This window comes from Epinephelus fuscoguttatus, linkage group LG14, assembly GCF_011397635.1.
Source record: "Epinephelus fuscoguttatus linkage group LG14, E.fuscoguttatus.final_Chr_v1".
NCBI classification, from domain to species: domain Eukaryota; kingdom Metazoa; phylum Chordata; class Actinopteri; order Perciformes; family Serranidae; genus Epinephelus; species Epinephelus fuscoguttatus.
In genome coordinates this window covers 25,353,821-25,381,521 of record NC_064765.1, presented here as the reverse complement: position 1 = coordinate 25,381,521, position 27,701 = coordinate 25,353,821, and the positions used below count along the sequence as shown (strand labels likewise).

The following is a 27,701-nucleotide window of genomic DNA, read 5'->3' as shown; positions in this document are numbered from 1 at the left end:
TTATCGTGGGAATATAAAAGAACGGCCGCAGTTTGGACCAGAACTCATGTGAACTCTCAGAGAGACAAGAAAAGAAAGAAGGAGGGAGTAAATCAGAAATGTGCAGGCTTGTTTGCATGCACTCAAACTCCATCATGCCCCTAACAGCTATTGATTACATTTATCAGAGGTGTTGATGAGGAGTCATTGATTAGTTACTCATCAGCTAATCCTTCTGATTAACAGCACACTCATCAGGAAAGAGTCTCCTCTTATCGCAGGCCTGCATGACACACACACTCCACTTGCCTAACACACACATAATCATGTGTCTTTGAAACCTACCAGGCTGCACCACAACCGCCTTATCCTGTCCCATTCCTCATCTCTCACCTCGTCTCTTCCTTCATCTTCCTCTGGATCTCAGGAATCCACCAGGCTCTGCTCTGCCTCTAATGCTTACATAACACACCTGTAATCTCCATGGGTACAAGCCCTGGCATGGCATGGCTGGCGAAGAAGGAGCACCGGTACGAGACACACCCTTTCTAAACAAATGGCTGTGTCTCAGCCTCACCTACCAGAGGGTACAAGAGGTAAAGGTGAATCCATGGAGCTGAAAACAACAACAACAACCACTCTTGATCGATGGAAATGCTGCAGAGTTTTCAGAAAAGTTTGACTTTGAAGCTTCCAGTCCAAAGTGCAGAGGAGGTGGCGGGCAAACAGAGAGAGGGGACAGGGGGAGACCCCTCAGAAGCATGTTATCTCTGTCAGGTTAATCAACAAGCAATGGATCTATATAAGAGCAGACTCCTGTCATTGACTGGCACAGATTAAACCAAGTGTCAGAGCCCCATGCTGCTGGGTCAGTGACGGGGAAGAACACAATAGTCTTCATTGTCATCAGCAGAGAGGAGCACTGCAGGTCTTAAATTACCTCTTGCTTGGGATCCCTCAAGGCCAAGTTAAGCAAATCTCCCACACCTAGTTTTCCATGCATGCCTATACTCAACCTGGATCTCCTGTCATCCATCAAGAACTCGCTTTATCTGATTACACTGGGGAACACTGGTTTAATAAGTGGGGAGTAATTTATTTATTTTTAAGTCTGATCTTATCCTATATATTTTTATAAAGCAGCAACTGTAGTAAACTAATCAGACAACACTTAAAAATGTACTTAGACATACTTGAAAGTTGATTCAGTCAATCCTAATGTTATTTAACCGTGATTTAAACTATTTAAAACAACATTTAAGTGTATTTTTCACCATTAACCACGCCAAAGAAAAGTTTAGCAAGCTTTATAAGAAGGAATCAAAGGCTACTAATGACTGCAATTCTCTGTTCAAACATAGGCTACACAATGACAAAGAAAACTTTCTCATACCTTGCTGAACTTTGCTGATCCAGATGGGTTAATTTACCCTCTCTCCATTTGCAGCGTCTCCCCGCTGCGTCTCCTTCCTCCCCAACTCCCAAACTTTCACCGAAACTTCAGGTGAACCATTTCCGTGAGAAGCACTTCAGGAAGCGACGGGACTCTGGATGTGTGTGTACCCGCGGGTACGGGTCTGTTTCGTGTGGATGGAGACTGAAGTTAATTCTCCCACTGCCCCGTGCTGTTTGTCTGTGGACGCTCCAGTGGACCGCAGGGAGGAAGTGAAGTGAAGTTGGTGTCGACCTGCAGCTCCCACCTGGAGGAGGCTGGGCGCGCTCAGGTGAGGGCGCGAGGCTGCGGTCGGTGTTGTGAGGACATCTAGCGGTGAGATGGCGGAACAGCAAGTGACACAGTGCAAGGAGAACTTCACCGTTCCCACACTCGGCTTGTGTTTACAGCTTTTTTAGGTAAAGAAAATGTCCCCTGAGGAAATGCTATGAATGTGTATGTGCATATGGATATTAGCTGTTTACATACATAAAATATGAGTGACAAATAATGTCTCACAATTCAATTAAATTCCTTTTACATTGTAAATAAATACAATGCAGTGAGCAGTGACAACTTTTGCTGTGAACATAAAATAACTTAAAATTATTCCACATAAAGGAAATAAATAAATAAATATTGCACACAATTTAAGTACAAATTAATTCATAGACAGGACATACATTGCATTTAGCTCTTTTTTTTTAACTTTCTTTATTTGGTTATTTCCCACATTTCAACATAAGTTGACAGTTTCCTTTACAAAGGGTGACAATATTTATCAGGTTTTATATATACAAGCAACACAACATGGAAATATGTATAAAAGCTGGAATTAGTGCCTTGCAGTTATATGCATATGCAAACCTGTCAAGTTGCAGTTACAGTTTATATTTTACGTGTCTGTCCAGACTCATGTAGCCATGACATCTGACAATGCTTCAAGTATGGATGATGCTGCAAAGAAGCTGCACATTCTAAAATGTTGATGCGTCACACACATCCTCAACCCTGCAGCACAGAAGATTTTTACAGTTTCAAGGTGGATACCCAAACCAAGTTTAGAGTCACCATTATGGTTCAGTATTTCTCCCTTCTGTTCCTGTGTGATAATGTTCAATAATGGACAGAAAAGTGGTTTTGCAGAACATTATGGTTTCACAGTGAAGTTAACCTCTGACCTTTTGGGTATAAAATGTCATCACTTCATTTTTACCCTGTTAGATATTTGTGTGAAATTTTGTCCAAAAAAAAAAAAAAATCTTGACAAACATATTTTGTGAGGTCACAGTGACCTTTGACCTCTGACCACCAAAATCTAATAGTTCATCCCTGAGTTTAAGTGGACGTTTGTGCCAAATTTGAAGAAATTCCCTCGAGGAGTTCTTAAGATGTCATGTTCATGGGCATGGGGCAAACAAGGTCACAGTGATCTTGACCTTTGAGCTCTGACCATCAAAATGTAATCAGTTTATCCTCAGGTCCAATTGGACATTTGTGCCAAATTTGAAGAAATTCCCCCAAGGCACTCTTGAGATATTGTATTCAAAAGAATGGGATGCACAGACAGACAACGTGAAAACATAATGCCTTTAGTCATGGCTATCACCAGGGCAGAGGCTTAATAAATCAAAACAAATTAAAATAATAACAATTAAAACACTGAACATGACCAGGAAATAACATAAACATATCAAAATAAAATTGAACGATGTACCTGATCAGATTGGAGGAACTAGAATGGAGGAAAAAGAAATACCTAGTGTTGATGAATGGATTGACTTGGTATATAATAGTTATGTAATGGAGACTTTTAATTTGAGAACCCAGAAGGATTTTTTTTATTGAGAACTGCATGAAGTAGCTCATATATGTCTCAAACATTAGGCCTGACTTTGTCTGAACAAGTACTAGAAACATATTGTGGTGTGATTAGTGGCCGCCCACTGTCTCTATATGTATGTCTTGATTCAACACCTTTGTAAGTCAATATCTATTTATTTGTTATTTATGAAAAAAAAAAAATTACATGGGTTATATGAAAGTTCACCGTATGTAGACATACATATTCAGTTCAACATACACAGGAAAATAGAAAACTTAGAGATTGAAAAATAAAATGCTTTTTTTTTGCGTCACCTCAAGAGAAGTCATATTAGACTATTTCAGGGTGTCACCTGCAGTCCAGTTTCTCTCTAAGCATGTAATCCTTCAATTATCAGTCCCAGTGGTCCTCCATTACCTCCAGTAGTGGTGTCCATCTTTACATTGACACGATGCTGCCATGGACACAAATGATGCAGTCATGTTATCATAAAGGCACTTTGGATAAACCAACAGGGGGTTCTTTATCTTTATTTTAATGGGGTTTTTTCATGTGGAATATGGCATATTATATGATACAAAATATGACACAGATTGCCTGCTTCATGAGATTCCTCTGTGCATATCCTTGTGTGTGACGATGTGTGTTTGTTTCCTTTGTATGTGATGTATTTGATGGGCAGTATGCAAAACACTACAAACAAATACTGTATATGAGCCATGCAAACTTTATCCGCAGCTGAGCTCAGTACTGAAGAAAGCTATTAAAAGAATAGAGCAGCTAGTGTTACCACCTCCTCTCCCTGAGCAGTCGTCTGAGGCCCAAAAGGCAGAAAGTTGAGGAAGGTTACTGCTCAAAACACTTTTCAGTCATGATGTCACCCCTTTCTTATACACACACATAAAACCATCTGTATATAAATAGCTCTCTGTGCCACACAGGCTGGACCAGACATGTGTTAGCTGGTGCATCCAGAGCATGTAGGCCAGTCTGCCCTCAGCACTGACACAGTTTGTGATCCCCTGGGGGGGTATGAGAGAGTCTTAGATAGAGTTTCCCCCGTGCCTCCGGTGTTATTAATAAACACAAAGTGTGCCTCTGTTTTGCTAGAGACAGACACACTGAAGAGCTGTCCGTAAAGTTTAAAGCAAGCTGTGCTCGTAGCTGTCAGGACTGTCATCTCCGAACAAAGTAAGTAGAAATATAAGTTAATATGAAGTGTTGCTCATCAGATACAGATTCTGACAGTGGAGGTTTTTAAGGTCTTCTAGTGTGTGTGATCTTTGGAGTTTCAGCATGATTAAATTGACTTTAACTTGCTTTGTGATGCAAAACAGCCTTAAAAGAATGAGCAGATTAAAGGGATGTCAAAACCACAATATCATCAGTTATCACTGGGTCACTTGATTAACGGTCGTTCTCTCTTTCTCCTTTCTCCTAGCCTCTTAGAAGGCCATGGACAAGCAAACAGCAGAGGATGGTACAAACATGGCATCTGAGGACTCACACATTGAACTTGCTGAAGATGTAACACACAGCAACCATACTGACTCTGACACAGAGACCATCATTCCCCTGGATGAGTGTACACCACATCCCCAATTACAAATGGACCAGGCAGTCATGAACAACCTAGGGCGACTTTTTGACCACTGCATCCAGCAAGTGTCCCACCTGGAGACACAGAGGGACGAACTCATAGAAGAGCTCCTCGGTCTCCAGGAACCCATTCTGCGGGTTATCGGGCACCTGAGAGGGAAGCTGCAGGAGACACGGAGGTTGCTCACGCTGGCTCAGCTGGATTATGTTGCTGTTTATGAGGAAGTGAAGGAGGTGAAGAGGAAACTGTTTTCCACAGCCAGAGACTGCATCCAGAGCCAGGTGACGCTGGCTGAACAGGAGCACGAGGTGGCTCAGTCTGCTGTCACACAGGTAGGAACCACAGGGTTGATCACTTCCGGAGGACTGATTGACTGTGGCTAGTCATAGCACATAGTAGTGGCTTATTTATATGGAGTTTAAGAAATATTCCAACTTGATAATCTACTGTAAATTTAACCTTTTTCTGAACTTGTCTCAAGTTAAAAATAAGTTTTGCAGCAGATACTATAACCAACATTTTAAAAAACAAGTTAATATTTGCAACAAACTTAAGGGGTCAGTACTGAATTTAAGGCATGTAGCAGAAAACTAATTATTATTTAATGAAATCTACAAAGTAAACTTACAATAAATGATGTTTAGACTGAGAGAGTGCCTGAAATCCAAATTTTGGGAGTGATAACATACAACACATTATGCTGGAAACCAAATATAAATCATGTTAAAGCAACATTATCTCTATAAAAATACTGTTTAAAATGTTATCAAGCATAATTATGCATCTTATATTGTTCATTTATAATAGTCTCATACCTTACAGATTGTGTAGAGGTGCGGAGGAATCAGAAATATATTTTCATACTTCAATAGAGACCCACGAGTATCTTAAACTACTATCAGGAACCAAAAAAACCCTCTTTTGATTAAATTAAAGGCTCTAAAATTTCAAAAGTTGGCAGCTCTTAAAACAGTAAAATTCATATATGGAGTTAAAAATAAATGACCATGTGTTGGTATCCAAATGTTTCTTTTAAATGAGATGAAGTCGATATGGCTTTAGAGCAGTATGTGCATGTTTAAGAAAGAAAGAATCAGGAATGACTACATGATTTTCTTTTCCTACATACTGTAAGAGCATTTTTGGAGGGAGCCTGAGATCTAAGAGTTAAATTAAATTAAATTAAACTAAATTAATAACTACTTCTCTGTAATTGTTGTGCATATGAGAATAAATTATTCTAAACTTGATGCACAAAAAATAAATGTGTTTTTGTGACTAATGTATACAACAGATGTAGTGAGGAACTAAAATCATGAACTTTGTAAGTTTAAAAATGTTTTAAAACAATTTAACATATATAAAAATGTATGACCAGCAAGACATGTTGGTTACTTGAAATAACTTGTATACAATTAATACGTAGGATGTAGATTTATATATGTTTTTCTTGCCTAATTGTTTAATCACCTGCTGACTTATGTGAAATCTTTAACAAATGTCCTCTACAATTTGTATTTTTCTGCACATCTTGGTTTACTGCTTTGCTCAATTATGCCAGAGTGTTGTGTATTCTGTTTTTATCCATCCATAGGAGGAGCTCAAGGCCCACATTGAAAGCCTCACCCAGGAGTTGTCCCAGCTCCAGGAGGCCCAGCAGAATCAGCTCAACACCCTGAGGGACCAGGCCTCTAAGGCGCGCAGGCCCAGGGCCATGAGCGACGTCAGCCAGTGCCGGCAGGCTTCGGTCAGGCTGCAGCGGCGGCTCAGCGGCAGCGTGAGGGCACTGGAGGGCTGGTACGAGCCTCGGCTCATGGCCCTGCTGAGGAGGAGGCAAGTCGGGGAGGACACCTTGAGGAAGAGCAGGGAGCAGGCTATGGATCTGAGGACCAAGCTGGGGCCCCTGAAGGAGGATATACAGAGACTTGAGGTGCAGAGAGCGTGTCTGGAGCAGAGGATCTCTCTGATGGAGAGGGGGAGGGAGGAGAGCGTCACACAACACAAGGTACACTGACCGAAGTCAAGGAGGAGGTCAAGAAAGGATGTTTGGTAAAACAAGACCAACCGAGATGTTTCTCTGTTTGCAGGAGACTGTGGAGAGATTAAGAGAAACCCTGAGAGAACTAGAAGTGGAGTTTGAAGTTCAAAGAAAATCTAAGACAGCTCTGGAGGATTATAATAATGACCTTTTAAAAGAGCTGACATTTCTGAGGTGGGTTTATGCCAAGCTTTTTACTCTTTACTTTAATTTGAACTGTGACATCAGGACTAACAAGTGTGTTGTTTCATAGAGGCCGAGATGAACCTAGTGAAGCCACTGCAGAGGAGGATCCCTGATTTTGTTTCCAGTGGATATTTTTGAGTACCTACACACAGACCAAACCACAGTAGAGCATTTAAATTGGATATAGAAAAGATAACAAATAATGCATAATTTGTTTTTGCTTCTGCAGAATTGACTCTTACTACAACTTAACATCTGGCATGCTGTGCCAAGAAACAAAGCAAACAGATTTACTGTAAATATTTTATTATGAATATACTTAAGTACACAAGAGATTAGATGGAACACAGAAAAAATGCAGAGAAAAAAAACAACACATAAAGAGACAAAGACAATCTGGAAAATTCATACTATGAATATCAAGCAATTTACCAGAAAAACCTACAATATGTACAATTCTTATTAAAAATGGATCTTTGTAGAAATGTTGTCAGCACAACTAATCAGGAAGAAAGAAATAAAACCATCAGAAAGCAACCCTGAAAACTGGACACATCTGTGTTGGTTTCATCACAAGCCAGAGTTGAGTACTGGGAGTTTGAGAAACTACAAAGATCTAAAGAGATCTCACCAATACAGACTTTAAATACCTTAGGACGTGATGACAGCATTTTATTGTTTAAATGTTCTACTAAAAAACTTTGCTGCCCAAAATGTGTTTTAAAAAGAGATTACTGCGTATGCACCCAGCGCTGGAAAATGGATCCATTTTTAATGAGCAGGTTGAATGAAGAGATGTGGAGACAGGACTCATGCCTGGACCTCTGAATCTGCTGCACCTTCTGGGTCCTCGTCGTTGTAGATATTTTCAGCCTGTACAAGAAACAATTCAGAAGCATATTCACTGTAACTGCTGCTCAATGTTAATAAATGCACTTCAATGTTATATCCTTACTGTGTCTGATACTTGTTGCTCCTTATAATCCCACATAATTTCATGAACCTCAGACGCCCCCATGTGACACACAAAGCTCTTACCATCTGCCACACTTGCATGATGTTGTCCTCTGATACAGAGCAGATGACCCATGGCTCGTTAGGGTTCCATGAGAAGTCGGAGATCTTTGCTGTGTGTCCTCCATGGATGAACTAAAGAGAGACAGAGCAGGAAGGATCAGCACAGCAGTTTAAATACAATTTAAAACACACACAGTGATGGTTTTTGTCACAACTGACCAGCAGCTCAGGAGGGCCGTCCTCAGCATCCTCTGGTGACTGTTCCTCTCCGATCTTACTGAGGTCCCAGACGTTGAGCCGCCTGTCGGTGCCGCTGGAGGCCAGGATGGTTTCGTTGTGAGGAGACCACTGAACCTGTCGGGTAGAGATGGGCCAGATGTTACAATTCTGCAATGAAAAATTAAAACCAAAACCCAGCCTGGCTGCCTCTCCCTGGCTGAACTGAACCAGAGTTGCCTTTACTATTTTATTAGTGATATATGTATACTGTACATATGAGTGTATGTGCACATGTAATGTATTTTCTTTTCGGAGTGTCTATTTGCACCCAGGTGACAACAGTCACACTGCGGCTATTTACAACCATCTCTATGTCGCATTATTATGGATCCCACTCAGATCTGTGAATGGCTAGTACTCATTGCTTTGATGTGTCATGGTTGGAAGTAGGGGAGTGCCATATCACCTCGTTCACGATAATACCAGTATCGTTTTTAATATCATATAAAAAATTCATATTACGATACTCGTGATATTTGAACTTGTTGACATGTTGAAGTCATACTGTTACCCGTGGAAACAACAAGCATGGCTGAAAGCAAAATTATTACAGACTCCGCAGCGGCTCCAAAAAGAGGAGCAGCTTCAGTAGTGTATAATAAACTGTGGCGTCCTGAATGTTTTATGAAGAGCGCTGGACTTCTCAGACTTCTCACTCCCCATGCGCCCATGGGAGGCGGGGTCATATACACCCGAATGTAAAAAGCCACATTGCCTATTTACACCCTGGGTGCAAATAGCATCTGCCTTTTTTTTTTTTAAGAATTAAGATTATTATTATTATTTATTTCACTCTTCTCTTCCTTGCACATACCTCTGGTTTCAGTTAGACATATATGAATATAAGACACACTTTCATACATGCACAAACCATTCTCCGACTGACAAAAACAACTACAAATCTGCACCATAGTCAAATAATAATCTCCATTTGTTATGTCTCGTATTACTGTCTGTATACTTTGTTACATCTATGTCTGTCTAATGTGTCATTATTTTGTACTTTGTGCCACTGCACTAATAAAAGGAAAAAAATAGGCACAATCAACAAGAATAAAATGGGTCTAACAGTTGGCTGACTGTGACCAGTTTGTTTGTGGGTGTTTACAACAACTCCATGGAATCAGATCGGGTGGATAACAACTCTAACATGCTCAATGTCACAGGACTAAGGTTCATGCAGCAGCGACATGTGTGCTTGACTGCACGACATGATTAATGAGCTACTGTTACAAACAGTAACTCTGCAACAACGTATTTCAGATGAATGTAACTGATCAGAGTGTAACTTCTTACCTGGAAGATCTCGTCCTTGTGAGACTCAAATGAGTGCAGCTTCAGCTTCAAGTTCCTCAGGTCCCAAAGAGCCACAGTCTAAAAATAAAAAGTAGCTTCAGCTTTAAACGATTCCCCTCGTAAAAGATGAGAACAGATTCTACATCACCAGATGGCAACATGCTTTGTAACAGCTCTACAGAGAAAGAGTGGACCCACCTTATCGGCAGAGCCAGTGGCCAGGATGAACTCGCTGTAGGGATTGAAGGACAAGCAGTTGACCTCAGCAGTGTGGGCATCTACTGCATGGCTGGGTTTGGAGGTGTTGTTGGAGCGTGTGTCCCAGCTGTGCCAAAAAAGACAAAAGCACCATTGTTAAGAAAGAAAAATGAAACAGAACTTTAGCTTTCATTGTTCTGAGTCATCACATTGTTAACATATTTTGTTGTCAACGTAAGAGGTGCTCACATCATGAGTTTCTGGTCGTCCGCCACGGACCCAAAGAGCGACTCGTGGAGGAGGTGCCAGGAAACGTCCTCCACCACTGCTGTGTGGCCTGTGAAGATGGTCTTGGCGTCCACTATCTTTCCCTCCTTGGGCACTGTGCTGATGTCCCATAGGCAGATTGTCTGTCAAAGAGCAGAGTAGTGGTAGAAATGCATTAACAACAATTAAAAGTTACACAATGCTTTGCCATAACAACAACAGATGGGTTAACAACACAAATAAAAGACTAGTTACAGAGATAGTTTGGATCTTTTGAAGTAGGGTTGCATGAAGTACTTATCCATAGTCAGTGTATTACCTGCAAAAGATGTAGGCTGGCACCCCTAAAGTTTAAACAAGCAGACAAGAGCATTGCTATGGGAGCTAAGTAGCTTACTCGTGTGGACAGGGGCAGCTGCAAAATGTATTTTAGCCACCTATAAAAAGGTCCACTTTAAAAAGAAAATGATTAAGTCTATTTTTTCTATATTTAGAATACTGTCGCCGTGTTACCTTGACAAAGACATCCCGTTCTGACAGGGAAGCTGTTCACAGCCTCAGTCCCCAATGTATGCTCTCTTCAATGCCACCAGACTCCATTGAGAAAAACAGTAATTTAAGCATGCTGAACACAGGGAGCTGCTGGTCTACTGCTGCCTCGATTAGTTAGTTATCTAGCTTTATTGTGTGACTTAGGTGTTTTAAAAGGGTTAGTTCAGATTCAGCAAAGTCACACAATAACACAAACAAACTAACTGATTGAGGCAGTGGTAGCTCAGCAACTCAAGTGTTCAGTTATGTTAAATCACTTTTTTTCTAAATGGAGTCTGGCTTTGAAGAACGCAACATAACGTTTTCAGCTGCAGGTCTGAAATTACTGTCTGGCAGCAAGGTAAAGTGGTGAAGATATTCTAAATAAACAATAATAAACACTTAAACTGGTACTTAATTTTTTGCTTAACTTCTGTATCTGTACTCCTGCCTGCTTGTCGAAACTGTATGTAATACATTGACCATGGGTAGGTGCCACATACAACCCAATTTGAAAGATCCTTACTGTCCTTTTAAGTAGAAAACTAACAAATTCATTCTTACTTTAATATCCAACATGAGCCACAGGAAACACAAGGTTCTAGTTAACACGCGGTAAAATAGGAAGAGAGACTAAAGACAGAAGAGTTCAGGTATATTGTGAAAGGTTGCTTACATGGTCATCAGACGCACTGAGGAGGCAGCCGCTGAGGTTCGGGTTCCACGAGAGGCCATAACCCTCCTTCTGGTGGCCTCTCAACCGCAGATCTGGGGTGCATTCTCCCGAAGGATCTTTAATAGAAATAAAACCAATGTTTCAAAAATTGCACCAAAACAACACTTGAAAACTCAGAAAATGTGTTGTGGCTGTAATCCTACCAGGTTTGGAAGGGTGCTTTGTGTAATCAAAGACCAGTACATCACTAGTGGGGGTCTTGGTGGCAATGATGCAAGGATTCTGCGGCATGTAGCGGGCTCTGTTCACCTCTCCCTCATGGTTGATCTTGATCTCAATCTCGATCTTCCCACTTACAGATCCAAAGCCTCCAAACTCTGAAATAAAAAACAACAGTTACATAAGATGGTTGCTGCACAAGAGTATTTGTCGAAGAAAAATTTTGTTCTTCTAATGGTATACTACATACAAGTATGGTTTATAGCAGTTTATTAACTAAAATGTAATCTAAAACAAAGATACGTACCTATATTTTCTGAAGCATTAAAGATTTCAGCAAGATTTAAATGTATTCATTCATTGAGAAGAACTGCCACAATATTCAAACACAGGAACTTGTTTGAGACAATGGATGAGAATTATATTAATACTGATATATTACATGGACCCAGTGCTTGCAATGTGAATTAGTTTATGTGACTTGGCACCGTGAAGGAATTGAAGCCACGATTATATGCCATTAACATTTGAGAACATAGTTTATCCATCAATCAATTCATTTTGTGCAATAAGCAGCTAGGCACAACATACAGCGTACTCTAATCTTTATAACAACACAGCTTCCCATGCACACATCATCTCTCACCTCCTTTCTCGCTGTCGTAGTGTGATGCATCAAACTGGGCATCATCATTAGGGAGCTGAACGCTTGCAATAACAAGGTGATTCTGCTCATCAGAAGTGTGTGTTCCCAAAACCAGTCTGTGCACGCTGTAGTCCTTCCCCTCAGGCCTGTCAAGTGGGATGAAGTAAAATATATATCATATAGTCGTTCGTTTAGGAAAATCCAATCTCTCTCTCACGTCTTGGTGGATGTCATCGTGAATCAAATCTCCTCTTACCTGGTGACATCAGGCAGCCACTGGGCAGTGAGGCTGGGCCACTCCAGGGCATGAGTCATGACCAGGTCGTAGAGAAAAGGGGTGTTCTTCTTCCAGATCTTGTACTCCTCGTTGATCACCCTCTCCTCCACAGCATCATCAAACGCAGCTGCAGAAGTCAAATTTACCAGTGACACAAAGTTACGTTATAAAGTTCTCAGAATCACAGTTATTGGCCAAGTATCCACACACATACAAAGACTTTTACTCTCAAAGTACTTAAACAGACACACAAAGCTGGACAAACAGAGGTAAAACATAGACAGGACTATTATGTACACAAGTATGTGAAAAAAGGGTGTTTATATAGATAATATGTATAAAAATCATCAACAGTGAAAATAAAAATGGAACAAAATTAGACTGGATGATTATATACAGTATTGTGCACATATTTACATACTGTATACACAGGAGTTATATTGACAGTGACAAATGATATGTACAGTAACAATATGATCCATAACAGCCATTCAGCATCTCATAGTAATTTGCCTGGATTAAACAGATATAGACATAAAGTTTTATCTTACTCAGCAAAGTCTTTCCTTGTTAATTGCCAGCACCAGTGTTTGTTTTGCTGATGAGATAACATTAGCACACGTTGCTATGGTCAATTAAATAACCACAAAATTATACTGAGCTCGTGAGGGAGAGCCTAATATGTCCCTCCATGTGTTTAAGTAAGTTAACTCGTAAATTAAGACCCCCGCATAGCCATCCTGCTAGTAGCTAACGACAGCTAACAGCTAGCTGGCTGGTGTATAACAATGAAAGGTGATGCTGGCTGGCGCGCCAACAACCACCGGTACATCCTGAGCGCTACTTTCTATCACTGTGAACAACATACACACATATTTAACCAGTTACTTCATAAAAGTGAACGCTCTTACCGTCCTTGTCCGCCATTGTGTCGTGGTTAAACCACTTAAACCGGCAAAGAGTGTAAAATCTTCAGAGACAGCTCTGTAGACAGCACGGAGGCTCGCTATGGCGCCAACTCCGTAGAACAGGATGGGCCAATCAGCGTTCAACAAAAAACTGACAGGAAGTCGTCATTGCAACGCATGACTACATCCGGAACGCCCTCCTTTAGATACATGTTGCAACCGGTTGTAAGAAACTAGCATGGTAACGAATAGACGTTATCACTTTATAAACCGTTAAACGAACTTACAGCAACAATGGACGACCGTCAGCTCGACCTGACAGAGGCACAGAAAGCTACGAAGTCAAAATACCCGCCTATTAACAAGAAATATGAGTGTAAGTCCGAAGTTATGATGAATAATGTAGCTAGCATAGCTTGTTTACTATGATAGAAAACTATAAGAAACTCTTTACACACTCAGCTAAAGTTAGCTAACTGTAGCTAATGTTATATCGATGCTCTAATTTGATTAATTCATTTAAACTGTTTGTCTAAATTAAGTGACATTTGCCATACAGAGTTTAACTTTACATATATAGTCTAAGTTTGTCTTAATAGCATGCTCTGACTCATCCTGTCACCTTGTGTCTCACTATTACAGATCTGGATCATACAGCAGATGTACAGTGAGTGTGTTTTCATATCTCAGTGAAATGTTTGTCTGTGGTAGGGTTGCAGCAATATACCGGTTTTAAGGTATACAGTGATATACAAGTTATACATGAGATATATATATATATATATATCTCATGTATATGATATATAAAAGCAACTGGACAGAGAATCCCCCCTTTATTTGAGCAGTAATTATAGCAACAATTTAATTTCAATTATATCAATAAATGCTTGTTCAAATAACTTCAATAACTTAATTCTGACTGAAAATAATATAAATTCTGTAATATTGGGATACTGTGAAACCACACTTTTTCCTGCGATAGTTATTGCACTGTGAAAATCTCATACCGTTGCAGCCCTACTCTGTTGTTCATAAATCATCACGATCATATTTTCTGCTCTCTTCCTCCAAGAATCCACTCCTGGGGAAACTCTCTAGAGGAGGCGTTCGAGCAGTGTGCCATGGGCATGTTCGGCTACATGACGGACACGGAAACAGTAGAACCACTTGATACTGTTGAGATTGAATCAGAGGGTGAGAGTGAAGCCAGTTTATCACTGACCAATCGTTTCAGTCATGCTTTCTCCAGATCACTGAAGCTAAACTTTATGCATACTTTTCCTCCCTTCTCAAAAGGTGACGACATGGAGTCTCTTCTTTTCCATTTCCTAGATGACTGGTTATACAAGTTTTGTGCAGATCTCTTCTTTGTTCCCAGGGTGAGTATTGTTGGTCAGTTATGAGGTGGCTTTGAAGAAAGAAAGAACAGTCATAGTTTTATTCAGGCCCTGGTCTTCTTCTTTGTGGTGTTTGCCTGTTACCAACTTGTCTCATGGGTGGAGATTGCAGACTGTTAACTCACTATTGGTACAACACTCTGTGACTGTGTGTCTGTGCTTGCCTTAAAATTGACTGTATTTTGGAATAACCTTTAGAGCCCTGTGACCCTGAAGGAGATTTATATCACAACATGTGCCACAGCTGCTTGTTAATACACTACTGTGTATATTTTACACAACATGCATGTTGTTTGTTGTTTGATGGACAGACTATGTTAAGATCTTGTTTTTTGTCAATTGTATGTTATTCCTCTTACACCATTATATCTTACATCTATCTACTAGGAGGTCAAAGTATTACACATAGACAGAATGAACTTCAAAATCCGCTCCATTGGGTAAGTTTGGTTAACTCTTCACATTGACACGACAATGCCTCCGTTTTTTAGCACCTCTTCACAAGATTTAATAACGACACCGCAAGAGGCAGCCACAGTGTTGTGATGTCCTGTTATTTTTTTCTTTACTAAACTCATCCCCATTAACTCCACCATGATTAATTTTGAAAACAAACTTATATTTAATAGAAGCTCCCTCTCACAAAATTTTCTGCTGAATCTGTTACACACTCCAAAGAAATTTGTATGAACAGACCCGCTCATAATGATCAATCAAATACCCACAACAAAGTAAATAGGAGGCAACACGCTCAAGGGCTTTGACTCAGAGACAGGTACTTACTGGTAATTTTTTTTTTTAAAATAAATGTACATTACTCCCAACGCTGCAGTCAATCTACCAGGCTTCTCTGCACAGAGTAGTCCACAACTCCTCTGAGTCATTAAAGCAAAAGTGGGGAAATAATCTACATTAAACTAAGTTTGTGCACTGATGTGACTGTTGTGTCTAAATGCTCCCCTGACCCAGAAAGTCTTTGTATTTACTCCAAACCATTTTTCTCCCCTCATGAAATTGCCTCTTTAATACCGGTTGGGGTGTATATCCTTCTTAAGGAGAACTACCAGTTCCGGACAACAGCTGCTAGCAGACCAGTATATAAGCATTTAAGTTGTCCACCTGTGCTCCACTGATCACTTCCTCATCCTTTTCGTTCCCTCATGTAACAAAAGCTCAAAGCATCTAAAAAGGAAACAAGAAGATATATAATATGGGCCTATAAGGCCTTAGAGAGTCTGAGAGGCTGCATGGACTCCATAGATCTTAATGAAGACAACCTGGATGACTACATTGATACAGTCACATCAGTGTCTGTGAAGACACCTGCATTCCTACCAGAAATCTGCTCCTTTAGTAAAGTTAAAGGGTTTTAAGGTTTGGGAGGGACACAACATGCATAGATAATAAACATCAGAGTACTGCATCTGACCTGTCTCTCCCAAAAAACCTTTTACTCCTCCCCCTTTATCTTATTTTTGTTATCTTCTTCGACTGTCTAATTTTTAATAATTTCTAATTTCTATTTTTTTTGTTTTATGTATCTCCTTTAATCTGCTCTCTGATGTGGTCATTTTTCTTTTCTTTATTAAAGTTGGGGTGAAGAATTCTCTCTGGAAAAGCATCCACAGGTAAGACACTAAAGCTTGTTTAAAGATGTCACTGTAGAATATCCCTTTATTCAGATTATAATCCTTTATGTAATAAAACTATGGAGGGTTTTACCTTATGTTTTATGTCATTGACACTCATAGAAGAACTATGTAAAATAAAAGACACATAACTGCATCTATTCAAAGTGTTATGTCCTGTCTTGTAAATCCAGGGGACTGAGGTGAAAGCCATCACATACTCCGCAATGCAGATCCACGATAAAGAAAAGCCAGAGATATTTGCCATCATTGATATCTGACGACACCTCCAGAGGCAGACTGCACTCCTGGTTCAATGGAACTGGAATATCTACTCGGCCAATTTAACTGGCCTTTTAACTGAGGCACTGATTATTGACTTGTAAAATCTGCTTTTCTACTTTTTAAGTTGAACTGTTTACAAACGAGCATTTCCCAACATTTCTTGTGATTATGGGTGCACGATGGAAGAGCTCTCTGATACATACAGATGCGCAATACGACACTGATATCTTATAAACTACATTATTACAGAAATCACAAAGCCATGGAATTAATTGAACTCTACTTTAAAGCACAGTAAACGTAAAACAATGTATTTCATTTTTAAAACACATTTGTCAACCCGCTTTTACTGGAAATGCTTTTGAAAATTTTTATTTGTCACATTTCAGTTGTGCTGGTGCCTTATTTATCATTGTAAATAAATCTACTGATGTTTATTTTTCTTCCTCGGGATGATTAAATGGTAACTGGTACCTCAAAATAAAATCTTGCTTTTGAATATTTTGTGGATGTTTGGTCATTTTTGAGGACAACGCAGTAAACAGGAGCCTCAAATGTACAATGCTATACTATAGAGTTTTACATTTGAGTCTATAGCAAGTAATAGCATAAAAATAGTAAATATGCATGCCAACAGACAAAAGCAGTTGCACTACAAATATGTTTAAACTGAAATTAAAAAAATGCCTGGGCCAAAGAATCTGCAGGACTCAGTAACTTCAATTAAGTTTAATAACATACTGGCCATCCATCGTTGTTAAGCTGTTATCTTATTTTATACTGTTTTTAGTTATTTTATTTATTATTTCATGAGGTTTTATTCCTAGTTTTAATGGATTTGATTCACTTTAATGGTCATTTGTTGGCTTTATTTTGTGTCTGCAACTTATACTTCACACTTTATGCAGCACATTGTGCTTCCATAGCTACTATGGAGGCTAACATTCATCGGTTTCTATGTTTAGTGTGTTGCAAATGTTCTCATTTGTTTCCTGGGCTTCAAAAATAGGCAATTGGCCACTAATCTCAAAAGCCAAATTGATTTATCATGAGGGATCCAGCTATAAACAGGGGGTGATGTGGGTGGTAGCCATTTTAAAGGTTCAAGATGACCACCACAGACACTTTACAAAAAATAGAAAACTTGACTGAGGGGTTTGTCACTAACTAAAAATGTGACGTTTATCAACTCGCTAAAGATTTTGAACAAAGGTTGCAATCAGGACATTATGAATCTGGCAAGTGTAGGACGGTGGAAATTTCCATTGTGGAGAGGATGCTGGATCTATTACAACCTGTTTCAATGGCATGCCACTGGCATAATAAGACGGCACACCCCTGCTGCCTGTCCCAGCTGATGTATGAGGCAAAGATGTGTGTGGATAAAGAAAGGGAAAAAACAAAGTTGGGCACATATGTAGGCCTAGTTAATATTTCCATATATATACACAAATAGGATAAGAGTCAACATTTGGGAAAACAGTATTAGTTGGTCATTTTCATTAACCTAGGAATAAGCCTATCTCCCAAGCTGACTCCCTTTGTTAGAGGTGTGGTAATTGCTGATGATATGAAGATATTGCAGTTATGATTGCAACTATAAATTGTGTCAGAGGCACCCACCTCACCTGATCCCTGGAAAGAAAATGAGCAGAGCGCTGGGGGCAAATTGCTCCTCCCAACTTTGTCTTTACCTATGATCTTAACCTTGGTGCGCTCCGGTGGTGACGTCACTGTCTTCTCCTGTGTTTCTTCCTCCCACCGCGCTGAAATGCAGCTGCGCCATTCCGCCTTTGTCCATTGAAAAGAGCGGAGCGACCTACGACGGAGAGACACCGGGCGGCTCTGCAACTTTGACCGTTTGTCGCGTTGCAGTCGGAATCAACTTTATCTATTCAGTTGTAGTATCGATAAAAGCGAAGCTAACGGACCTAGCGAGGCTTCGTTCGTTAATCTGGTCGTGCTAGCGCGTTATGAGCAAAGCGAGCATTTCTGAGTCCGCCATAGAGTCAACCCCGCAGAAGAATAGCAAAATGGAAGACACCAAGTACCTGCCGGAGCTCCTGGCTGAGAAGGACAGCCTGGACTCATCGTTCACGCATGCCATGAAACTCATTTCTGCAGGTAATTTGATTGTATTTTTGGGTTTTATCGAAGCTAACGTGCTAGCTAACGTTAGCATGGCGCGAGGCCTAGTCTCTTTCTTCTTTGAGCGAGACGCCAGCGGGCGGCACAGGCCTGAACAATGGTGTAATACACACGTGGTAGCGATGTGGGTCAACTTCTCTTGGTTTCAGATGCACCAGGTTTTGTTTAATTTACAAGCACTCGACTTTGTTTAGTATGTTGATTTACTTTTGTGTTTTTAACGAACAGTTTGTTTAACGTTAATTACGTTAATATCGTAGTTCACTGAATAGCTTCAATTCGGCTCGTGTTTTTTTGCAGGGCGCTTCATTTATTATGAATTACGTAATGCACACATGCAATTAACTTATAAACTGTGTTGCCTAAGGCATTAAAGATTATGATGGGTAGTGACCTGGGTCCTTGCTTTTAAATTTAAAATAACTGGGGAAAAAATTCATATTTGACTGGTTCGCAGGCCCATAGAAGATCATCCCGAGGTCAGTTGGACATTGAGTCTGCACATGCTTACAGACATTTTTCTCCTGCAGAGATTGAGAGGATTCAGAAGGGTGAAGCCAAGAAAGAGACAGAGAAGGAGACCTATCTGGACCTGTTTGCCACCAAGAATCTCAAACTGAAAGAGCGGGTGCTCATTCCTACCAAGCAGTACCCTAGGGTGAGTGTTTTCCTATTCCTATTCTAATTCAGGGCTTGACCACCGTTTAGTGTCCCTTAGGGGTTATCCGTCTGCAAAGGATGCTTCATTTTATGACTGGTGCCCAGTGGGACATTTTATTCATCCTGTTGATAGTTTTTTTTTTTGTTTTTTTTTTTAATTCTTGGGTTAAACACGTTTAATGGAGGCACAATTTGCATAAGCATGTGGCACTGTCAGACTAATCCTGTCTATCTGATCAAAGCACCCCTGTCTCCTCCAGCTTTGCTGTCCCAGAATTAGTCAAGTCATGCGCTCAGTGCCCTACTAAGCTTGCTTCTGGGTGAACAATTTCGCAGTAGTCTAAAAAATGCAGCTTGTGAGGAGAGGGCTGTGGTCACTACCGCGGAGCAGATAAGGGTGTTTTTGTGCCAAATTTGACTCTCATAACGTGATTTAATGTGGGAACAGACTGTACTTCCTACCATCATGTTGACCTGTGATCTGCTTTTCTTTGCTAATTGTAATGAATAGTAATACAATTCCCCTACAGGTCAACTTTGTTGGTAAGCTTTTGGGACCTCAGGGCAGCACAATCAAGAGACTCCAGGAAGAGACTGGTGCTAAGATTTCCGTCCTGGGTAAAGGCTCCATGAGGGACAAGAATAAGGTATGTGTACAGACAAGCTTTCATTGCTACACTGTTGAAGGGATGATGTCCATTAATCTGTGATGTTTTGTTTTTAATTATAACTATAATTTACATTTTATCTGCTCACCAGGAGGAAGAACTGAGGAAGGGTGGTGAGGCCAAGTATGCTCACCTGGCCATGGAGCTGCATGTGTTCATTGAGGTGATGGCACCCATACCAGAAGCCTATATGCGCATGGCTCATGCCATGGAGGAGGTCAAGAAGTTCCTTATCCCGGTATGTGCCTCTTGCATCACAATCACTGAAACAGTTTGTGTACGTAATACTTAAGATTTGCATTCCTTATATTCCATGCATATGCATGTTATATGCCATGCATATGCATGTTCTCCTGCTGCTGCCACAGGGGAATATCATGCTGTTTTTGTCTTGTTCATAGGAACCTGGTGAGCATGACCCATACATGGATCCTCACTTCCTGAATGGATCCCAGGATGGTTCAGGAAGGGGGCGCGGTGGTCATATGGGACGGGGCAGAGGTGGACCACCTGGTGCTGGAGGACCAAGGTAGGACCCTGATTCATACTGACAATGATACTGACTTCTTGCTGACTTATTGCACGTTGTAGAATCATCTGTTACCACACTGCATTGGCCTGTTAATATCTGTAAACACATTCTCATTGGAACCATGTCCCAAAATGCTCACACCATGCAGACACTGTTTTTATGCACAGCTATTGTATTATCACCAAGTAGCCTCTTGTTCATCAGTTTTGTGGTTGATCACATTTTACAACTCTGCTTATTCTCCACAGGGGGCGTGGGATGCCACGTGGGGCCCCTCGAGGAACAATGCGTGGTGGAGGCCCACGGGGAGGATTGGGACGGGGCAACGGTCCTAGAGGTGCACCATCTGGTAGGGGTGGACTAGCCTCTGCTCCCAACAGGGGAGGCTCAGCTCCCCGCTCCAGACCCCCCGCAGCAGGGGCTCCAAGGATGCTCCCCGCTGCAGCCATGTCTCACCAGCAACACCAGGGTCCTTCTTCGGGATCACAGCCCAAAGCCGATGCCTATGAAGACTATGTAAGTTTCCACTCCCCCCTGGATTCTACTTTTCACATGGATTGCCTTTTAGTGAATGGTAGTGATGTCTTGCTTGATGTAGTGTGGGTTCTTTGATAGCAGTGGTCACGACTCACCTGACATTGTCTAACTATAAATTTGTTTTCTTTCTAGCCTCCATATGAAGAACAATACGCAGAGCCTGCCTACGAAGGATATGACAGTTACTATAATCAGCAAGCTGCACCTGCGTAAGTTTATACTATATTGAATGACTATCTACCCAGTTAATCTTTACTACATGTGAATGGGAGAAGTGCTGTATTAACACTTCTTTCCTGCCCACAGGGACACTGAATATTACGACTACGGACACGGAGAGGCCCAGGAAGCAGCATATGAGCCTTATGGTAAGAAAAATTTGTTGTCCATTTTTGTCTTACCACATAGCACACACATTCACTGATGGTTGGACCCCCTGTCTACCTCCCTCAGAATATTAACCAATGTCCTGTTCCTGTGTCTTTCCTCTCTGTCCTTGTAGCTCAAGATGATTGGGACAACTCATGGTCCAACTCTGGGGCAGGAGGCAAAGCCCCAGCAGCCAGGCAATCAAAAGGAGCCTATAGAGAGCATCCTTATGGAAGATACTGAACGGCCACTGGTAGAGAGTTGCTTTGGCAACTGTCTCCGATTGTAACTCGCTGAACTTTTCAAAAGTAATTTCCCCTCTCGTTTGTTCCCCCTTTTTTTTATTGTTTGTTTTATTTTTGTTTTTTAAACTCAGTAGAGACATTTTGTTGGATGTATCTTTAGAGGGCCAGGGAAGAAACATGGAGAAGGTTTTTCATTGTTTACCTGTTTCCATTTAATGTTTGTTTCATTTGCGTAGTTGGCAGGTCCTAGTGACAAAAACCTAAAGGATCAAGAGTAACATTTTAGTGATATTTGATGGTTACTATTTAAGTTAATTTTCCATGAACAAAATGTGACTGTGGCGATAAATTTCCCATGTAGGCTGCATTTTAAAAGTCCTTCATGACTGGACAAAAATTATTCATAATGCCTCAATGTGACTTCACTATAACTAGAATAGATTTAGTCACCAACTCAAATACAGCCGTTTTGATTAAAAAAACAAAAGTCTTATCATTTACTTCTTTATACCACAATTCAAATCTAGTCTTGTGTAAAGTTGTAGAATCTCCTAAAAACTTTTGAAGTCAATTTGATAAAGACAAATGCTTCTATTCTGCCACACTTTACAATTGGTATTTACAATCTGTCGGACTATTACTTGGAAAATCGACTCTGATGATCGACTAATTCTTGTAAAGCTTGAAGGATTAACAATCCTTACTGTGTGTGAGGAAAGCTGCAGCCAACTCAATATTTTGTACATAACCTTAGGACAACTGTGTATGCTTTAAGCCGTGCCGTCTCCAAAATGCATAATGCTTGTGTACCTTTGGCTAAATAGGATACTAAATATATCCCAAAATGTTTTTCTGCAGTGCGTGTTTCAATAAAGTTTCTAGTTTCTTTTTAATCAATCTAAACATGGTATTTTGCCTTTGTTGTACCAAAGGAATGCCTTCAGTTTGTGAAAGTGGTCCTCAGTGGTTCTCAACAACGCTGAATAAGCTGTATGTATACACGTCAGCCTGACGACAAAAAACAAAAGCAGTGTTTGGACAATGAGCTGATCCTCTTCGTCTGTTTTTCAAAACCTACCTAAATGACACTTGTTATGTCACCTTCAAAAAAAATAAAGCTCATCATTCCTTGAGGTAATGTGCTGCCAAATACATGTTTGATTTGAGAATGATATAGTGCTTGAACATGTATTGTCATTAACCTTTAGTTAGTGTATCTATTCAAGCTCTCAAGAGAGCAATGTATCTTCAGCCACTTGAAATAACTGAATTTCAACAGTTTCAAATCAAGCTTGCAGGGATCTTACTTGACTTTGATGCAAAGTCATGCTGGCTGGTTTTTATAAAAGAAAAAAATCGCAGAGGAGAGGATTCTAAAAGCCTAAAGATCGCCACAAGAAGGTAAAACTAACCCCAACACTCATTTGTTAGATTTTTGTTTTCTTTTCTGTGCAAAACATCAAGTAATGCAAGTCATCCAAAACATATCAAAAACATTGAAGTACAAAATTATGCTATCTGTAGTTATTTCCGAGCAAAATAAGCCGTACAAAACAATCAGAAATGGTTGTGATGCAACTCTTGCTCAAATAAAACCAATACTGGTCCATTCATTTCACTCAATACTTACCAATTTCCATCTTGATAATTTTCTGTAGAATGTAGATTAATGAAAATTAGTAGTTGCACTCAAAGAGGTAAAACACCCCATTGGTGGACAAAAACCCTTCAGCTTGAGTTGCATGATATTTTTGTAGTATAAAGTTAGTCTTGCATGTGTGTTATCCACTGTGCATGTAAGCACTGGTGTGTCCGAGATCTCACTTGTGTTTCTCTTCTTAGGTTGTCAGAACTGTGTAGGTGCTGTTGGCACATTGAACTCCAGCTTACCAGACTTTTATGGTCAGTTTAAAAGATGATGCAGACAAGTGTAAGCCTTGACTGTGGCTGTGTAGATGATTAAAATCTTCTCTTTGTCTTTAACAGGTCCATTGAAAGTCCCTGGAAAGAGCAGAGGCCTTGCAGTGTCTCTGAGACTCATTGCTTCTTTGTTCCCTCAAGGGATTTGTCCGGTTTTAAATGTAGGGGGAGCGTTCTCTATCGCTGCTGAGAAGATGCTCGCTCCTTTTTAAAAAAAAAAAAAAAAAAAAAAAATTTAAGATGTGCTGAGTGATCATTGATTCTGTGGAATTTTATCCTTTTTATTGAATTTTAGGGTTTACAGTATTTTTTACACAACAATTTTTACTGCCTTTTTATGAAACAAAAAAAGAAAATAAAGTCTTTTTTAACAAATTTAAATTGTGTTCTGTCTTAACATGTGGTCTGATCACCAAAAGAGCATTGTCCATATTAGCCAGAAGGCTGTCATTGTGTTAAAGGCTGCACTAAGGTTTCAGTGAGTAAAGGTTAAATTTAAATATGCAGTCTTGCTGTTCAGCCTTGTTTTACATTATACATATGTGTAGATTTTAATCTCAGTTTACGATGGTTTGATATGAGATTTGCTTGACCAAAGAAGAACTACTGTAGACCTTTTTTGCCTGCTATTTAAAGACCCAGAACAAACAGGCTGACAGTTATGGCAAAATCCAATTATCAGATCCACACAGATTAACTGCAATGAAAAAGTGAGTTGTTTAATTACAAAAACTTCCTCCTTGCCAGATTGGTAACAGGTGTTAATACCCAGTTCAGAATTTTGGCCACACTCCCTGAGCCCACCAGGCAGAGGAAAAAGTGTAGATACTCCAAATAATAACCTTACGTTCCTAATCTGTGTCAGAAAAAGAGATGTATTTCCATGTTTAAACATGGCTCAAAACTAATTAAAATATTAGAGTCCATATGCATGTTTTACAAGTTTATACATTTAATGTTCACTATTCCTCACTTCTGTTAAAGGCTATGTTGTGTAGGAGCTCAATAATCAGGGCGCCCAGTGTAGTATATGATATATTGTAGATTCTGTATATTATTTATTTCACCTCACTAAATCATTCCTTTGAACCATCTCTGAACTTCTTGTTTTGTCACTATTTGTTGGTAAGAAATGACACAAAGTGTTGTCTGCTTTTGTGCAGGAGGTTTTTAGAAGTTGTTTTTTTTAATAAATAGTAATATTGATACATTTTTAAACATTTGTATGACTACACCGGACTGATGAACTTTTGCCGATGGATTATTAGGAGCTGAAAAACTCCAGACTATTTTTTTTATCACACTGCAACATTTCTAACTTGTAATTTTCTAACATAAGACACAGAGACAGAGGCATTTTTAAGCAAATTCAGCTGAAGCCAATTTAATAATATAGCAACAGATCACAAAAATTATCTCTGAACACTAATCAAAAAACCAACTAATTTCCACAATTTCCACCAAGAGCAAGCACTGTGACCTTACACAGCGTATGGAAATACCTGTAAGAAGAAGAAGAAGAATATGTAAACAGACAGATGGCTTCAGTTGATCAACCCAGGCTACTATTACACAGCATTGTTACATATTATCTGAATGGTTGTATTTACAAGTGGATCTCTGGTCCCTGCTCTTCCACTGAGGTCTTCACATGGCAACAGGATTAGACTCTGAGGTGCAGGTTGCTGCAGGAGGGTGGGGATGGAGCTACAGTTGTTGGAAGAATCTGTAGGTGGAGGCATCAGTGAAGGACTCTGGTTTAGTCTGTTGGAGATAGTTTGACAACAGCAATCTGCCAGAATCTGCAGGTGGAGGCAGAGGTGCAGGTTGCTGGCAGAGGCTGTAATAGGTGGAGGTTTGGCCGCAGCTCTCTGCCAGAATCTGCAGGTGGAGGCGGCAACTGCATGTTGCTGGCAGAGGCTGTAGGTGGAGGTTTGGCCAGTTTAACTAGCATTGTGGCTTTGACAGGCTTTTCGTGTAGGGTGGAGCAGGACACTTTAGAGGCGGTAGCTGGAGGTTTGGCAGCAGTTCTCTGCCAGAATCTGCAGGTGGAGGCAGCAATGACAGGTTGCTGGCAGAGGCTGTAGGTGGAGGTTTGGCCAGTTTAAACTTGAGCGTAGCTGTAACGGTCTTTTGGTATAGGGTGGAGCAGAACAGTTTAGAGGCAGTTTGGCCACAGCAGTCTGCCAGAATCTGCAGGTGGAGGTGCAGGTTGTTGGCAGAGGCTGTGGATGGCAGAACTTGAATCTGACCGTGGCTGTTAGAGGCTATGAATGTAAGGTAGAGCAGGAAATGTCCGAGACTGCTGGTGGAGATGTTTGTCCAACGTCTGTAGGTGGAGCATGTGGCAGCAATTGGCTGGTAAAACCTGCAGGCAGAGGGTGGAGGCAGTAAATGGCTGTGTGACAGAGGTGGAGAGAAGTTTGTCATCTTGCAGAACACGGCTGCAACACTTAACCTAACTTAAACTACAAAACTTAACCTTAAACTACAAAACTTAAACTACAAACTATTTACATAACTGAGCTGACATGAGTAATATTCAGTGCTTAGCTCATTTCTGTGGCGGTCTGCGGGGCTTTGGTCCGCCTGACGTCATACAGGGGAGGATGGTCTTCAACCCCGTCTAACGCGCCAACACGAACCAGTCCGTCCTCACTGACTGATTCGGTGAGTGTTGGACGCTCCAGGCGCTCCCACAGCCTCTGCTTGATGCGCCTCCCCAATGCCAGACTGTAAGGATGCAGCCGGCCATCCAGGTCCCTGTGAGGAGCAGAAGAAACAGAAATTAAATCATAAAGAAACGTGATTAAAAAACTTCAACATTAAAAAACTTCACTGGCAGATTGATGATTTTGACTGAAACAAACCTCAGCATGTCATCCACAACTTCATGGTAGATGCACTGGTATGCCTCCACAGTGCGGTTGTGGATCAGCAGGGGGCCATCGTCGGGCTGGGAGCTGGGGGCTACACTGGAGCATGATGAGATGGTCGCAGAAGGCCTAGGGACCAAATTCAAAACAGAGGCCGTGTTAGCAGCTGAGGTGGAGGGCTCAGGAGTGGCAACAGATGTGACCACCTCTGGAGCTTCCAATGGTTCGGAAGGAGGACGAGCCACGGAGGTGCGCTTCCTCTTCTGGGGATGCTTTCCAGCAGGACCAGCAGAGTGTTGGTGATCTGGCCCTGAAGTTGGCACCTGGGGAAGGTCAGCAACACATGAGAGGATGTCAGGCTCCAGTCAGGTTCTTATTTAACAACATGCTGTTATAATCTCACAAGAGACAAAGACATCAGATGCAGTACAGAGGACTACTTTGTCAACTTTGATGGGAACTGAACAGGAAAGTTACTGTGATGTAAATGAGCCCAGTAAGCAAGACAACTGTACAGTACTGTGTCTGGCAATGTTCAGTATTCACAATGTAATCTAACGTGTGTTTTAAATTCTCTATAACCTGTCTAATTACATCTAAAACACTTTGTGACATAAAAATTTTTTTCATCCAAAATATGAAAGTGAAATGTCTGACCTGGTCGTCCCTGCAGTGTGGGCACTGTCTACGGGCTGCAGTCCTCCTGGCCAGAGTCGTGAACAGCTTCTGGTTGACCTGGAAGTCTGTCAAGTCCAACAGGGCCTGAGAAAAAAACAAAGACAGTTTCCACATTAGACATTATTCTGAGATGGACTGAAAGACAGAAAAACAGGATCCCTATTTTCACCCCACAAGTGACAGGTGGAGGCAGTAGCTGCAGGCTGCTGTCAGAGGCTCCAGTTGAATGTTTGGCTGCAGGTGTCTGCCAGAGTCTGCAGGGGGAGGTGGCCGAGCTGCAGGTTCCTGATGGAGGCTGATGATGGAGAAGCTGAGCGGATCTGCCAGACCTGCAGGCAAGGGCTGCGGGTTGCTGGCAGAGGCTTTCAGCTGGAGCGGCCGAGC

At 40.9% G+C, this 27,701-nt stretch overlaps 6 protein-coding genes across 11 annotated transcripts in view; 3 read left to right on the top strand and 3 right to left on the bottom strand.

The window, feature by feature from the left end:
- Positions 1–1,632, bottom strand: part of si:dkey-157l19.2 (uncharacterized protein KIAA1522 homolog) — a 40,309-nt gene extending 38,677 nt beyond the window's left edge. The window contains exon 1 of one of the 3 annotated variants that reach the window (XM_049595344.1): positions 1,373–1,632. The gene's annotated coding sequence lies outside the window, so the exon portion shown is untranslated. Of the gene's footprint in view, positions 1–324; positions 443–1,372 lie in introns of those variants that run through there. The other 2 variants (XM_049595342.1, XM_049595343.1) reach the window with 2 other exon arrangements.
- Positions 1,633–1,703: 71 nt separating this feature from the next.
- LOC125900387 (syncoilin-like) lies at positions 1,704–7,721 on the top strand. Of its 2 annotated transcripts, none has more exons than XM_049595346.1 (5): positions 1,704–1,830; positions 4,678–5,168; positions 6,431–6,841; positions 6,924–7,048; positions 7,128–7,721. In XM_049595346.1, the coding sequence occupies exons 2-5, from the start codon at positions 4,692–4,694 to the stop codon at positions 7,171–7,173; spliced, it is 1,059 nt and encodes a 352-aa protein (XP_049451303.1). In that variant the 5' UTR covers positions 1,704–1,830; positions 4,678–4,691; the 3' UTR covers positions 7,174–7,721. The 2 variants fall into 2 exon arrangements, with proteins under 2 accessions (XP_049451303.1, XP_049451304.1); XM_049595347.1 differs by lacking the exon at positions 1,704–1,830 and adding an exon at positions 4,317–4,427.
- Positions 7,722–7,733: 12 nt separating this feature from the next.
- LOC125900386 (histone-binding protein RBBP4) lies at positions 7,734–13,497 on the bottom strand. The gene is made up of 11 exons (XM_049595345.1): positions 13,378–13,497; positions 12,446–12,593; positions 12,190–12,335; positions 11,528–11,701; positions 11,325–11,440; positions 10,100–10,260; positions 9,851–9,977; positions 9,653–9,730; positions 8,297–8,431; positions 8,099–8,209; positions 7,734–7,933 (listed from the first exon to the last, which is right to left on the bottom strand). The coding sequence occupies exons 1-11, from the start codon at positions 13,391–13,393 to the stop codon at positions 7,871–7,873; spliced, it is 1,275 nt and encodes a 424-aa protein (XP_049451302.1). The 5' UTR covers positions 13,394–13,497; the 3' UTR covers positions 7,734–7,870.
- A 52-nt stretch (positions 13,498–13,549) lies between these two features.
- On the top strand, positions 13,550–17,183 carry zbtb8os (zinc finger and BTB domain containing 8 opposite strand). The gene is made up of 7 exons (XM_049595348.1): positions 13,550–13,750; positions 14,017–14,041; positions 14,447–14,568; positions 14,671–14,753; positions 15,159–15,211; positions 16,363–16,399; positions 16,594–17,183. Exons 1-7 carry the CDS (start codon positions 13,669–13,671, stop codon positions 16,678–16,680), a joined length of 489 nt encoding a protein of 162 aa, XP_049451305.1. The 5' UTR covers positions 13,550–13,668; the 3' UTR covers positions 16,681–17,183.
- A 1,250-nt stretch (positions 17,184–18,433) lies between these two features.
- On the top strand, positions 18,434–24,144 carry LOC125900785 (KH domain-containing, RNA-binding, signal transduction-associated protein 1-like). Of its 3 annotated transcripts, XR_007450876.1 has the most exons (11): positions 18,434–18,808; positions 19,363–19,490; positions 20,023–20,139; positions 20,252–20,398; positions 20,562–20,689; positions 20,941–21,208; positions 21,362–21,438; positions 21,536–21,597; positions 21,732–21,906; positions 23,686–23,745; positions 23,830–24,144. XR_007450876.1 is itself a non-coding variant. In XM_049596007.1 (9 exons), the coding sequence occupies exons 1-9, from the start codon at positions 18,658–18,660 to the stop codon at positions 21,839–21,841; spliced, it is 1,188 nt and encodes a 395-aa protein (XP_049451964.1). In that variant the 5' UTR covers positions 18,434–18,657; the 3' UTR covers positions 21,842–22,746. The 3 variants fall into 3 exon arrangements, 1 of the variants encoding a protein (XP_049451964.1); XR_007450877.1 differs by lacking the exon at positions 23,686–23,745; XM_049596007.1 differs by lacking the exons at positions 23,686–23,745; positions 23,830–24,144 and having other exon boundaries at positions 21,732–22,746.
- A 1,112-nt stretch (positions 24,145–25,256) lies between these two features.
- LOC125901423 (uncharacterized protein C22orf31-like) lies at positions 25,257–27,500 on the bottom strand. Its single transcript, XM_049597133.1, has 3 exons — positions 27,297–27,500; positions 26,634–26,962; positions 25,257–26,526 (listed from the first exon to the last, which is right to left on the bottom strand). Exons 1-3 carry the CDS (start codon positions 27,429–27,431, stop codon positions 26,313–26,315), a joined length of 678 nt encoding a protein of 225 aa, XP_049453090.1. The 5' UTR covers positions 27,432–27,500; the 3' UTR covers positions 25,257–26,312.
- Between the last annotated feature and the right edge of the window lie 201 nt (positions 27,501–27,701).

Excerpts from the sequence above, each read along its gene's own strand:
- LOC125901423 (XM_049597133.1), bottom strand. The coding sequence starts at position 27,431 with ATGTGGAAACTGTCTTTGTTTTTTTCTCAGGCCCTGTTGGACTTGACA. Across the intron at positions 26,963-27,296 it reads CACACTGCAGGGACGACCAG|GTGCCAACTTCAGGGCCAGA; the intron begins GTCAGACATTTC and ends GACCTTCCCCAG. Across the intron at positions 26,527-26,633 it reads GTTGTGGATGACATGCTGAG|GGACCTGGATGGCCGGCTGC; the intron begins GTTTGTTTCAGT and ends TGCTCCTCACAG.
- LOC125900785 (XM_049596007.1), top strand. The coding sequence starts at position 18,658 with ATGAGCAAAGCGAGCATTTCTGAGTCCGCCATAGAGTCAACCCCGCAG. Across the intron at positions 20,399-20,561 it reads TCAAGAAGTTCCTTATCCCG|GAACCTGGTGAGCATGACCC; the intron begins GTATGTGCCTCT and ends TCTTGTTCATAG. Across the intron at positions 21,209-21,361 it reads CCGATGCCTATGAAGACTAT|CCTCCATATGAAGAACAATA; the intron begins GTAAGTTTCCAC and ends TTTTCTTTCTAG.
- LOC125900387 (XM_049595346.1), top strand. The coding sequence starts at position 4,692 with ATGGACAAGCAAACAGCAGAGGATGGTACAAACATGGCATCTGAGGAC. Across the intron at positions 5,169-6,430 it reads CTCAGTCTGCTGTCACACAG|GAGGAGCTCAAGGCCCACAT; the intron begins GTAGGAACCACA and ends ATCCATCCATAG. Across the intron at positions 6,842-6,923 it reads AGAGCGTCACACAACACAAG|GAGACTGTGGAGAGATTAAG; the intron begins GTACACTGACCG and ends CTCTGTTTGCAG.
- LOC125900386 (XM_049595345.1), bottom strand. Across the intron at positions 9,731-9,850 it reads CCACTGGCTCTGCCGATAAG|ACTGTGGCTCTTTGGGACCT; the intron begins GTGGGTCCACTC and ends TTTTATTTTTAG. Across the intron at positions 7,934-8,098 it reads TCATGCAAGTGTGGCAGATG|GCTGAAAATATCTACAACGA; the intron begins GTAAGAGCTTTG and ends TTTCTTGTACAG.
- zbtb8os (XM_049595348.1), top strand. The coding sequence starts at position 13,669 with ATGGACGACCGTCAGCTCGACCTGACAGAGGCACAGAAAGCTACGAAG. Across the intron at positions 14,569-14,670 it reads TGTTGAGATTGAATCAGAGG|GTGACGACATGGAGTCTCTT; the intron begins GTGAGAGTGAAG and ends CCTTCTCAAAAG. Across the intron at positions 15,212-16,362 it reads TTCAAAATCCGCTCCATTGG|TTGGGGTGAAGAATTCTCTC; the intron begins GTAAGTTTGGTT and ends TCTTTATTAAAG.